Below are 12,278 nucleotides of genomic sequence, written 5' to 3' on the forward strand. Positions count from 1 at the left end.
AAATGAGAGTGCTGCAGCATGGGCTGCTTGCTGGCTGCCAGCCCCTCCAGTTGGCTGCAGGGTCGACCCTCCCTTGGATCTCCTGAGCTCTCCCACCTGATCCCAGCCCTTAGCATGGGATTCTTGCCACAGTCATGGAGTTCTCTATGGGGAATTGTGGGTGCATCCCAGGGAGCTGAGCAGAAGTGATGCCATGGGGTTTGCAGAGGAAAAGGAAAGTGGAAAGCATTGCCCTTCAGTCCTGGCAGGGCTCCTGCTAAATGCCTCTGGGGGTTTCTTGGGCAGATGAATGCTTCCTTTCCCCTTGCAGCTTCATGCTGTGGCCCAACTGCTTCCTTGCCACCAGCTGTGTTGTTTGCATGGGTTGTGGTGGGCATCTCCCTGGGAAATAGATACAGAAGTGCTCCAGCCTCCCACCAGCAGCGGGGTTTTTGCTTTGCTTTGCTCTCACCAACTGCTTTTGCTCTGTTTTCTTTTGCATGTGCTGCCCTCCTCTCCCCCGTGGCTTCTGGATTATTCATTACTAGGTAAGAACAGCATTTATCTCTGTTCTCGGACTGAAAGTGGGGAAGGGGAGGCCGGGCCACACAGGGATGCTTTGTGTGATGGTGTGCTTGCAAAAGACAGGTCCCATTGGTTTGCTCCTCCTGGTCTGGGAGGTGGTGGCAGTGGGTGATCTCCTCTGGTGCAATACAGGTTGCTATTTCAGCATCTCCATTCAAGTGAGTTTTCTTTAGCCAGAAAGAAGGGAGTTAAATGCTGAGACCAGAGGCAGCTGCGTGTGCTGTCTGCCCAACGTGGGACTCCGGCAATGACAACTCTCCGAAGGGAGAGGGAATGAATTTTAATGCCGTCTTGAAAGACTTTAAATTTTCATGTTAACTTCAATTATTCAGGACAGTCTTGAAAACGACTTGAAAGAAAAGGAGGTTGAAGGGGGGGGGGGCGGGGGGTTGGAAAGTGGCCGGTTTGATGCATAAATATCTATCTATCTATATATTTAGATTAACTGATTGGCACTTTGTAGTAGAATACTGGCATCTTAAAGGCTGTGCTGTTGGCTATTGCACCTGACAGCAGTGCTGAAGAGGAGGGCTACCAGAATGAATGATGTACTGCCTAGAGCTACAATAAGAGCCCAGTGGGACGCAGTGCTGTGTTTGCAGCCTGTGTTGTGTTGCACCTGCTGGGCTGCATGGGGTGCTGCGAGCTGCCTGCTGCACCAGCAAAGAGATGGCCCCCAGTTGATGCAATGCCTTTGCTGGCAGCAGGAGGACAGGTGGCACTCAGCAGGCATCCCTCCACGTGGGGACATTGGTGCAGATGTCCCCAGCTCTAGCAGCTGGCACAGGGTGCTGTGCAACAGCCTGAAATCCTGCACTGGGTGCCCAGAGCATCCCCAGCTCCCAATGCTCTCTTGGCAGGGGATGCTGAGCATCTCTGAGCAAGCAGCTTGGAACAAGCTCTTTGCCCTGCTGCCTTTCTCCCTCTTGCTAAACCCAGGGCATCTGTCTGCCTTTCTATGCCTGCTCCCCAGCAGGCTGATGCCTTGCCTCCCTCCCTTTGAGGGTGCCCCACTGGTGCAGAGGGGCTGCGCGGCACAAATGCGCCTTTTATTCCCTGCTGTCGAGAGCTGCCAGCTCTGGCTGCCGGCCCAGAAAGCTGCGCTGCTTCAGAACATAAGCAGCCTATTGTCTCAGTCCTGGAGACGGAGATCCGAGCTCTGCTGGGGCCGGGAGGGAGCCAGGCTGCAGGAAGGAGCCTAAGGAAGGAGGGAGGGAAGTTTGTAGGGTCTGGTGTGCTCATCTGCCCTGAAATAAGGTGCCAGCTCCTTTGAATCACTGGGATGCCGGGGTTAGTTTCACTCCCTCGTCAAGCAGATCCTTTTGTGTTGTAGAGGATGGAAAGCAGATGGAAGGGTGGTCTTGCAGTGAGGGTCACCTCCAGGTGTACCCATTGGGACTGCAGGGACAGAGCAGCGGCAGCCAGCTGAGGGTTGTGCGCCTGCAGCATCCCCCTGTGCACAGCTCTGTCTCCTCGCTGGGATGGAAGAACAAATGCGAGAGCATGCAAGGATGCTGCCCTTGGCTTTGTGTCATCGTGTGTTCAGCCCTGTGACCCAGGGATAAAAGCACTCCCTGGGCAGCTTTAGGGGTGAGGAAGGAGGGATGGCCGCACTCTTCCCTTGGTGCTGCTTCCCAAACCATTTGGCTGCAAGGGGTGGTAGATGGAGAGTTTTTTTTGCCTAATCCACTGCAGCAGCTTGGACTGAATAAACTTCTACAGGCTTCAATGAAAATGTTAGTGTAGCCGAGGCTCTGCCCTCACTGTTTTTTCCTCTCCCCTCTCCCTACGGTGCCCAACACACGGCTGCTTCTGAATAGCGCGCTCGGTGGTGGCACGAAGGGGAAACCTCAAATCCTTGCAAAGCAATTACAGCTAATGAGACACTTCCTACACATCTGGTTTCAATTCTGGCTGTGTGTCGGGGACTGTTCTTCCCAGCTCGGGCAGTGGGGAAGGTGAGAAAGCTTCTGCTGCCCTCCTGCCCTGGTGCCACTCTTATCTCTCATGCCAAGATGAGACAATTAACGCTTCTGGGTGTTCTCCTGCCCAGGTGGCACCTGTCCTGCCCATCCCCTGCCCCACTGCTGGGTTTGGGCTTGGTACCAGCCCTGGAGCTCATCCAGAGATCCCACGCTGGCCTTACATCAATGGGGGGAAGCCAAGAGAAAGGGCTTCATCTCCACTGGCTGACCATTCAAATCGGGTCTTTGTTTGCATGCAGATCTGTGTGGATCATGGGCCCCTCTGGCTGCTGTTTTTGGCAGCGGAGCGCCTTGTTATCTCACTGCAGAGTGTGGCCTTGGAGCAGGATGCAGAGGAACAGTAGGGAGGGTCAGGGAGAGAGGGATTTCAGGAAGTCTGTGTCGCTTTTATGCTCTGAGCAGCAGGAAGGTGGCGTGGGAACCCTTGGCTGGTTTCCTTGGGAATGAGGCAGCACGACGTGGGCTCACCGGAGCCAGCACCACGTTGGTGGCTTCCTGGGATCCACCAGTGGCATGGCAATGCTCTGGGATGGGCATTGGTAAAGCAATAGGAGATGAGTTGTTGGAATGCACTTGAAAATTGGCTCTGCTTTGTTCCAGGTCTGGCTGCATGTTGGTCTGTGCTCTTTGGGTGCAGCATCAGCACCCGGTGTTGCCCCTTTCCAGAACTTGGGTACATTCCCCTGCTCATTCTGCGTGGGGAAACTTTCCAGAGCCAAGTGCCTGACCTTGGAACACAGCCTCCCACCCTCCCTTCCTTTCTGGTTTATTTAATATCGAGTGAAACAAACATGTTTTCCCCTTTTGATGCTAACAGCTGCTAAGCTTTGCCGCAAAATAACGAAGGGGAAATGAAAGCACGGTGGATTTAGTTGAGTTGGAAGGGCAGGCTGGGCCTTGGGGCTCCTTGTCTCAATCACACTTTGTTTCTAACTAAGGTGAAGACATGTGCCTTGGGGTGGGATTCAGACCCAGAGCAGCCCCTGCACCTCTGGTCCCAGTACCCCAATGGTGGCCCCAATGGTGGCCCCAATGGTGGCCCCAATGGTGGCCCCAATGGTGGCCCCAATGGTGGCCCCAATGGTGCCCCAATGGTGCCCCAATGCACCTCTTCCATGTTTTCTCTCCCAATCATCTCAGACAAATCCCTGCTCATCAGAAGCGTCCCAGAATGTGCAACACCCAACAGCCATCTGTGCTGTCAACTCTTCTTTCCCTTGGCAATGACAGTGGCCAACTTGAATCCCCTTTAAATACAACAGATAGACAGCTCTGTGGCAACCCCAGCCCAGCTCATCTCGAGGTTCCTATACCCAAATACTCCAGGGTCTGTTCCCTTCCACCACACTATCCAGGAGCACAGAAGAGCTTCCAAGTGCTGGGGATGGCACAGCCCCTGTCATTTGAATTGGGAGCCAGGGAAGGAAGCGCAGCAGCCAGGCGCTGATGTTTCATCTCCACCAGGGCCAGCCATAGAGCTTTGGCTTTCATTTCTGCCTCTGGTTTTTTCTGGTTGTTGTTCTTTAATAAATCAAAATCCCAAAATAACCACGCTGCCATGGGATATTTTTAAGCTGTTTTTTCCCCCCCCTTCTTCCTTTCTTCCCTGCATCAGCTCTGAACCGAGCAGGTTCCCGGTTGCCAATGGAAAAGGCTACACGTCACTTCCTTGGCATGGGGCCTTCTCCAGCCTTCAATGCTCACTTTGTCTTTTTTTTTTCCCCCCTCATAGTCTAGATGAGCTGTCAGGGCTCTTTGCAGGGTCACATTACTCATGTCCCACAGCTCATTGTGGGAGTTGATGCTGACGCTGCATTGGGGAGCCCTACAGGTTGGGATGAGCAGAGCTTTGGGGTTGTGTTGCTCATTGGGAGATTCCCCTCATCCTGGTGGGATGCAGACCTGCCAAGGAGACCTTTTTGTGCTCTGGTTTCCTGCAGTTCATGCCCAGGTGATGCGTTTAGGTAGGAGGAATCAGTACAGTGGTGTATGATGTGCTCCTTCAAAGTGAATGGGAAGCAGCAGGTCCTTGGTAGATGCATGGGGATGTTGGGGCGGCCTCCAGGCTGAGCTCCTGAATGCTTCCAAAGCATGACTTTGGTTTTGGATAATGTTTTGGAATACTGACAAGGCAATCTTACTGCTGCTTGCTGCCTTCTGGGTCTTTGGCTGCACTCGTTGCCCTCTGCAGGACCTTTGTTAGCCATTGCGTGCTGCGATGCCAATGGTTATCACTCAGAGCTGACATCTTCCCATGCTGCAGGATGAGGTGGGACTTGTGCACCCCATGGGAAAATGCCCCTGCTGCATGGCACCTTCTCTGTCTGCTTCCTCTGTGCAACACGGGGCTGCAGGGCCAGGAGTGCCCCTGCTAGGGGGGCAGGAGGAGGGGTCTGGGGGCAACTGGGTGAGCTGTCTGTTCTCTTGTTCTAACTGTTGTTCTCTCCTTTTTCTCTTCCCCTCGCTTTCTAAAGAACATAGGAAGCTTCTTGCTGGTAAGTGGTGGTGTGTCATGCAAAAAAAAAACCAACCCCAAACCATTTATTCTTCTTCCCATCCACTGTTGAACTCACTGATTAGTCCCCATCATATTTCCATCCACTCAGGACATGCTGGAGCAATAGGGCCCTTCCAGAGGTGGAGGCAGCAAACCCATCCCCATGGCTTGCTGGCTGCACTCACCTCAGGGGCATCTATTGCCATTAGATCACAGTTTGAAGAGCTGCCTTCCCAGGGCTGTTATTACTGTCACTATCCTCTCAGCCTGATGCTGGTGGGCTCAGCTGGATTGCCACTGTCCTTGCCAAACAAACTGTGATCTAAGGCCACCTCTCACCTAGTGCCTGTCTTAGTCCTGCTCCATCTTCAGCCCTTCATTGCCTTCCTGGGGAGGGGTGGGACGTGGGGTGGGATGGAGCACGGGCTCCATATAAAACACACTGAAGGGGGAATGGAGGGATATATAAGAGAGCTGCTTGCTCCTGGCCTGGACCCTGGGCCTCTCTGAGAGCAGCATAGCTGATATCAGTGCTAGCTGAGCCAACAGCATCCCCTGCCGGCGTCCTGCTCCTTAGCTGTAAGATGCTGCTGGTGGTGAGGGGATAAAGGGCTTCCTTAGGTGCTCCCTTCAGGCTCCTGGGCAGGATTTAGAGCATCCCAAGTTGGAAAGGACCCATTAAGGATCATCGAGTCCAGCTCTGATGGCTTTGCTCACGTGGCTGCTTCTTGCTGGCAGGATGTGTTTCCCCACTGATTGGTCTGTGAGGTTATTGAGCTGATCCTTTGCCTCGCTGTGTTGCTGTAGGATCATCCTGGCAGCCCATGGCTTGGGCACATGTACTCTTTTGGGGGGGTAAAAAACTGTCTGGACCAGAGAGTGGTGGTGAATAGAACTGCATCCAGCTGGTGGCCAGTTACTAATGGTGTTCCCCAGGGGTTGGTAGTGGGCCCAGTCCTGATTAATAGCTTTATGACAGTCTGGTTAAAGGGATCGAGTGCACCCTCAGTAAGTTTGCTGATGACACCAAGTTGGGTGGGTGTATTGATCTGCCTGAGGGTAGGAAGGCTTTACACAGGGACCTGGACAGGCTGCATTGCTGGGCTGAGGGACGTGGTTAGTGAGCATGATGGGGATGGGTAATCTTAGAGGTCTTTTCCAACCTGGCAGGTTCTGTGTTCCCTTCCATGCCATAATGCAGTGAGTGGCCCCAACGCAGTGTTTGCAGCCTGGCTGGAGCTCCTCACATCTGAATGTTTGAAGTGAGAGCAGCAGATGGCAGTGTGAGACCACAGGAGAAGCAGGCTGGGCTACGCTGTGTTGTGTTGGGGATGTTCGATGGGTGCGAATGGAGCTGGTTTTGGGGTGAGCTTCCAGACCTTTGTCCTGTCTTAGGCTTAGGGCAGGAGTGCTGCATCCTTGGGGTAATGGGGATGCCAAGAGAGGGATGGGCTTGAGGGTCTTTGTCTCATCAGTTGGCTTCAGCCCTGCTCTGTAGCCCTTGTCCTGCAGCAGGGAATTATCCTGGCAGCCCAACGAGCCAAAGGATAAGCAGTGTGACCTGGGGCTGCCACAGGTCCCCGGGCACAGCTGTGGGCATCTGCATGAATTTAACATCAAACTGCACCACCTCCCTCCATGGGTTGATTTTGGTTTGCTGTGTGACCACTTTGGGGCAGCAGCCTCATTCTTATAGCAGCGCACGGATCGCTTTGTGTGCAACTCTTGTTTTTAAAGCATTGCCTTTCTATGTATTTGCTTTTAATTAAGAGGGGTGGCAGAGGCATCAAACCCATTCACTGCTGCATAGTGGGACAAGGTAGATGAAGCATGGGCTCCATGCTGGGACTTTGGGACAGCAGAGGAGCAAGCTCCTGCCTACATGGAAGGGTGTGCATGGATGGGACTTGCACACAGCCAGCTTAGAGAGTGGCTGTGACCCTCTCTCTCCCCCCATCTCCCATTGGCAGGGTTTTAAAGCTCTTTACTTCCAGGCAGTGCTCAGCAGGAGTCGAGCTGGGTCCTGCCAAGTGTTAAATGAAATAATTAAAATCCCCACTTTCTCCCCCTCCTTCTCCTCTCGCTGTAATGCTGGTAATTAGCCTGTAAAACTGCAGGAGGGGATGGGGAAGGGAGAAACGTGTAAGCACCTCCTGCGGGCTCCCTCCTCCTCCTCCTCCCCAGGAGGGAGTGCGAAATGGCTCTCTAGGCACTGGGTGCTGTCACATAAATCCCAATTAGCTCCCTGCCAAACAGGATTAGTGAGAAGGGAGCCAGGTGGGGAATCAGCCTGGCAGCAGCAGGAGCTGGTGGGGGGGGGTTCTGCAGGGGGGCCTCTGTGTGGATGGACAGATTGACAGCTGTCAGTCCCACCCCCGGAGCATCACTGTGTTTTGGGCTCAGGTTGGTATGTTGCGTTTGGTAAAGGAGAAATGAAGAGGCAAAGGGAATGAAATGGGTGTCTGCTGGTGGTGTTTCATCCCAGTTGAGGTTGGTGTCCTGCAAAATGCATGCGTGCCTTCCCATATCTGTGGGACGTCTATGGACTATGATGCGCTGACCCAAGATACAGCCCATATCTGCAGCTATGGGCTTGGGGACCCCACCCCATCCAGCCCCTTCTGTCTATCAGCTGCATGCTGGTAGCAGCTGTGACATCCTGGTTGTGAAAGCCCAGGAAGAAATCCATTAACAGCACCAGCCTTTCCAGTGGCTGGTGACCACACGGAGGCCTTAATGTGTCGAATGCTTTCATTTGGAGATATGGGGATGGAAAAAAGGATGGATGTGCACAAAGATCATGTTTTCTTCCCTGTAATAGAGGAGTAGCATCTGTGAGCATCTTGTGAGCCAGGTTTGGGGAGCATGAGGTGGTTTGTCACCACAGTGGTTCTTCTGTATTCCCTCTGTCTGGTCCTTCATGGTTCCCAAAGCATGAAGGGTGTGCGTTGGGGGTAACAAACAAAACTGATGGCCCACGTGGAACTGGCAAATGCGATTTATCCCCAGTGCAGGTGGCTCCTCTGACCGTAAAACCTCATCTGAAATACACAGAGGGCAAAGGTGTGGGTGTTGTGCTCTTTGAGGATGCAGTGGGCTGGAGCTGGAACCTGCCTCCCCCAGGACATGCACAGGGAGCTCCTGCAGAGCTGCCCCTACAAGTGGCCCCCAATGGCCGGGGTAGTAGGAGGGGGGTCCCAGTCTTGCAGCCCCTGGAAGAAAGGGAAGACTGTGCCAGGCTGATTTGCATGTGTAAACATGCATCAGGGGGATGCAAATGGCCTCGCTTTGCTTTGGGGATTTTTGTTTTCTTCTTTATGGGAAGCCAAGCGTTGCTGGGGCTATGGGGGAGGAAGGGGGAACTGAGTTCCCAGTGGGACCCTGACCCAAGGCCATGGGCTGGGCATTGCCATGCTGCAGGCTCCGGGCACCTGCGTGTGTGGGAGATGCAGAAGGATGCCAAGGCTGGGTCAAGGACTTGGTCACCTACCTGGTGGTGACCAATAGGAGGAGAGGGCCGGAGCACTCCTCACCTCCAGAAATTCCCAGGGAGAATTTTCTGCTCCCATAGGGCAGCATTTTACCCTATGGCGTGGGTTTCTTCCTTACCTCCCCAGCTCCGAGCGTGTCAGGAGGTGTAATTACACCTCGTTCTCTCTTTCTAATATGTATCTTAAAAACGGTTGGTATGTATTTTTCCTTGTTGGTTTTCCTGTTCCGCTCCGTTTGGCTCCTGGGGGTCCTGGCCCAGGCGGGCGGAGCGGGGAGGGGGGCTCGGGCAGAGGCTCTGCCGGGGGAGGCATAATGAGTTTTGACAGTGCAGTCCCCGCCTCTCCCAACATCTTTAGTTCACGAATGAAAAGGCGAAGGGGGGTGGGGGGAAGAGGCGGAGGAGAGGGATTTTTTTTTCCCCTTCCCGTGCTCTCCCGAGGGAGCGGGGCGAGGAGGACCCCGCGCTCCGGATCTCGTCGGGATGCTGGCGGGGATGCTCGCAGGTGGCTACGGCGCGGGGATGAGGGGCGAGGAGCCGAGCTGAGCTCCCGCTGCCTTTGTGCTGCTCCTCGAGCGCTGGGGCAGAGCGCTGCCCGCTGCCTTTGTTCACAGCCGTTCCTGCTCCCATCACGGGCACGGGAGAAGCGGACGACCCGGCGTCCTTCCTCATCCTCCTTTCTCATCCCTATTGTCGGCAGCCGTCTCTCTCCGGAGGGACCGGGACACCGGAGCGGAGCGAGGCGGAGAAACTTCGGGGCGTGGGGCAGGCGGGGACACGCAGTTGCTTGGCTTTTTTTCTTTCTCCTCCTTTTTCCCTTGTCGTTTTATTGTCTCGTGCCGCTCAGCCCTCTGACCGCACGCGGGTGGATGAGGGCTGAGCGCTGTCACATCGCAAGCATCGCTCCCACTGTGGCTCTCTTGATGCCCGGCTCGGCGAAGGACGGGGATCGCTTTGGGACAGACTGGAATGTCACAGCAGTGTGAGAAGGGGAGCTGGCCCATCCCGGCCACCACGCAGGTGACAGCTGCCGACGTGCTCCCTGCTGGCGAAGTGACAGCTCGAGGAGGGGGACGAGCGAGGCTGTGGCCCCTTATTGCTGGCCCGAGGGCTGGGAGGGTGCCGGAGAGCTGGCGAGGCGGCGGGGGAGAGCTGCACACCAACAGATCGGGGATGGATTTGGATTTGAGGTCGCTGTGAGAGAGGCTGCAGCCTGCGGGGGTCCTCCCCAGCCTTGTCTGCGAGGTACGAGATTGGGAGGATTCATCCTAAGGAGCTGTGGCTGCAGGAGGTGTGAGGAGCGTGGAGGGAGCAGCTGCGTTCCCGGAGCCATTGGGAGGACGTGGAGGCTGAGAGTGGGGTCCCATGCTGGTCCCCTTCCTGCTGCCCCTCTGTCAGCCCTGCTCACAGGCACTGGAAGGTGGGAGTGCTACGGTGGCCCACCAGCATACTTATCACCATTCTGGTGGGCTTGGAGGCAGGAGTTGAGCTCTCAGCACTTTTACTCGTGGTTTCTTTGCCCATTCCCTACTGGCACGCACGGATTGATGTCTCCCTGACTGGAAGGGGCATTGCTGAGCACGGGGCTGTGGGGGTCTCTCCGGAGCAAACTCGGACCCACGATGGCAGATGTGGGGATGAACTCTTGGTCCTGAAGGTGCCACCAACCTCCTGTTCCCTTGAAGATGGGAACCTCTGGGAAAACTGGTGTCTTGCTGCTGCTGAAAAAAGGGGAACGGAAAGCATCCGTGTGAGCCTTGTGACCGCTCTGCTTTGGATGGGTCACCAGCAGGTTGAACTTTGAGCACAGCATGACGGCTTGTCAGTACCCCATGGCACCGGGAGCCTTGGAGCGGGACCGGCTGTACCAGCACAAGGTCTCCTTGGTGGTGCGTTACTTCATGATCCCGTGCAACATCTGTCTCATCCTCCTGGCCACTTCCACGCTGGGATTTGCTGTGCTGCTCTTCCTCAATAACTGTAGGTGCCCCCCGGCCGTGTGGGAGGAGCAGGGCAGGGGAGGGGAAGGAGAAGCAGGAGGAGGCTGGGGAGAGGTGGAAGCCCTTTCTTGGTGCTCAGGCTGCCGGTCCACTTCTGGTGTGGCTGAGCGCATTGAACACAGCCACGTGTTGCTGGCTGCTCTGTGGCCTCATCCTTGCATGGATGCTCACCTGCCTTTCTCTAGGTATGCTCCATGCAATGGTGTCATTGATCTCCTTGATGCTGGAATGCACCTGAAGGGAGGAAAGCCTTGAGAGGGCAGGCAGGTCCTCCAGCTTTGGGATGCACAGCTTCCCCGGGTGTGTGTGCTTGGGCAACTGGTAAAAGATGTGAATGCAATGCAAAAGTACTGCCCAGAGTAGGGCAGAGGCAATGGGAATGGGAATGCTTGGGCAGTAAGAAAGCAGCGTGTACCCTCTGCTGCCATGGGTGCATTGCTTACTAGGTGGCAGCTTGACACTGGCTTTGGGCTGCTCCTGAGTGAAACACTTCTGCTTTTCCAAATGCAAAGGACTGGCTGATGGCAGGGCTGTGCCTCACAGTCCTATCCATGGGATATTCTGTCTGCCTGTGTTCCTTTGTCCCTTCTGGGCTCCCCTGGTGCTGTCCCTTTCCCAAGCAATGGACCACATAGCGGGGTTTACACTGCAGCCATAGCCAAATGGCACAGAGGAGGGCTGCAGCCAGAGATGCTCAGTGGTGCCAGCAGGAGGGCCAGGCTCCTGCAGCTGCTCCTGCTGCTCACTGCAGGTGCTCCATGACCCCAAATCCACCAGGGAGAGAAGCTATGGGGGAGGACGAGTGTGTGCAATAACACTGCTGATAGCTCCTTGTTTTCTTTCTTTGCAGACAAGCCCAATAGTTATTTTACCCAGACCCCGCCGACCCCTCGAGATGGTAAGTACACCCCTGCTTCCTGCAGCTCGGTTCCCATGAAGGCAAATAGCTGGAGCCTACTCTGACCCAGTGATCTATTTTGTGATCTATCTGTACTCAGAGCAGAGCAGCTCGCTGCTTGCCCTCCCTGGGGATGCATTTATCCCCGGGTAAGGAGGGAGGGCAGAGCCTCTGCCCTTCTGCTGCTTGTGTGATGCGTTCTGGAAGTGGGGAAGGGCTGGAGGAGCAGATGGGGTCTCTGCTGTGCTCTGGCAGCGTTGCTGATTCGTCTGCTGAGGTTGCAGGGACTGGAGAAAGGGACCTTAGAAAGCAGCAGTGCTGAGTTCAGCGGCTGTGCTGGGTGGAAAAGGAACTGGGAAGGTGGAGGTGCAAGGAGCAAAAAGTAAAGCAAGTGGCACATGTACCTGTGGCGTGTGGGCCATGCCAGATCCACACATTAGTAGAACTGTGCTTTCTGGCAGTCAATGGGTTTAAAAGCTGCTGGCAGGCAAGCATGTGCTCGGATAATGTCATCATATGAGCTGTGTTTTCTTTGAAAATCAGGCTTCAACTGCCCTGCTTTCTGCTGGCAGGCTCCTTCCCCAGCCACCTTCCCCATCCTCCCTCATCTCATGTGCACAGAGAAGAACCCAGCAGAAAAACTGCAGCCAATTAATAACAACGTTTGTTTCTTTCTTTCCATCTCTGATGGGGGGTGGGGGAAGGAGGCGGGGGTGAAACGGATGCTAGATAAAATGTGATTAATCTATAATTGGACCAGAGAAGATATCTAAAGCAAAAAATAAAAACGAACGTAGGTGTAACTCTTAGCTTAGGGCTCCAAAATATGAGCAGCCCTGCCCAT

At 54.8% G+C, this 12,278-nt stretch overlaps 1 protein-coding gene across 5 annotated transcripts in view; it reads left to right on the forward strand.

Moving 5' to 3' along the window:
- The window catches only part of AGRN (agrin), a 61,206-nt gene that overhangs the window by 15,593 nt on the left and 33,335 nt on the right, over positions 1-12,278 (forward strand). For 2 of the 5 annotated variants that reach the window (XM_072354052.1, XM_072354053.1), the window contains exons 3-4: positions 5,024-5,044; positions 11,387-11,434. In XM_072354052.1, coding sequence (XP_072210153.1) covers positions 5,024-5,044; positions 11,387-11,434 — 69 coding nt within the window. Of the gene's footprint in view, positions 1-5,023; positions 5,045-9,021; positions 10,517-11,386; positions 11,435-12,278 lie in introns of those variants that run through there. The other 3 variants (XM_072354054.1, XM_072354056.1, XM_072354055.1) reach the window with 2 other exon arrangements.

This window comes from Excalfactoria chinensis, chromosome 20 (assembly GCF_039878825.1).
Source record: "Excalfactoria chinensis isolate bCotChi1 chromosome 20, bCotChi1.hap2, whole genome shotgun sequence".
In the NCBI taxonomy this organism is placed as follows: domain Eukaryota; kingdom Metazoa; phylum Chordata; class Aves; order Galliformes; family Phasianidae; genus Excalfactoria; species Excalfactoria chinensis.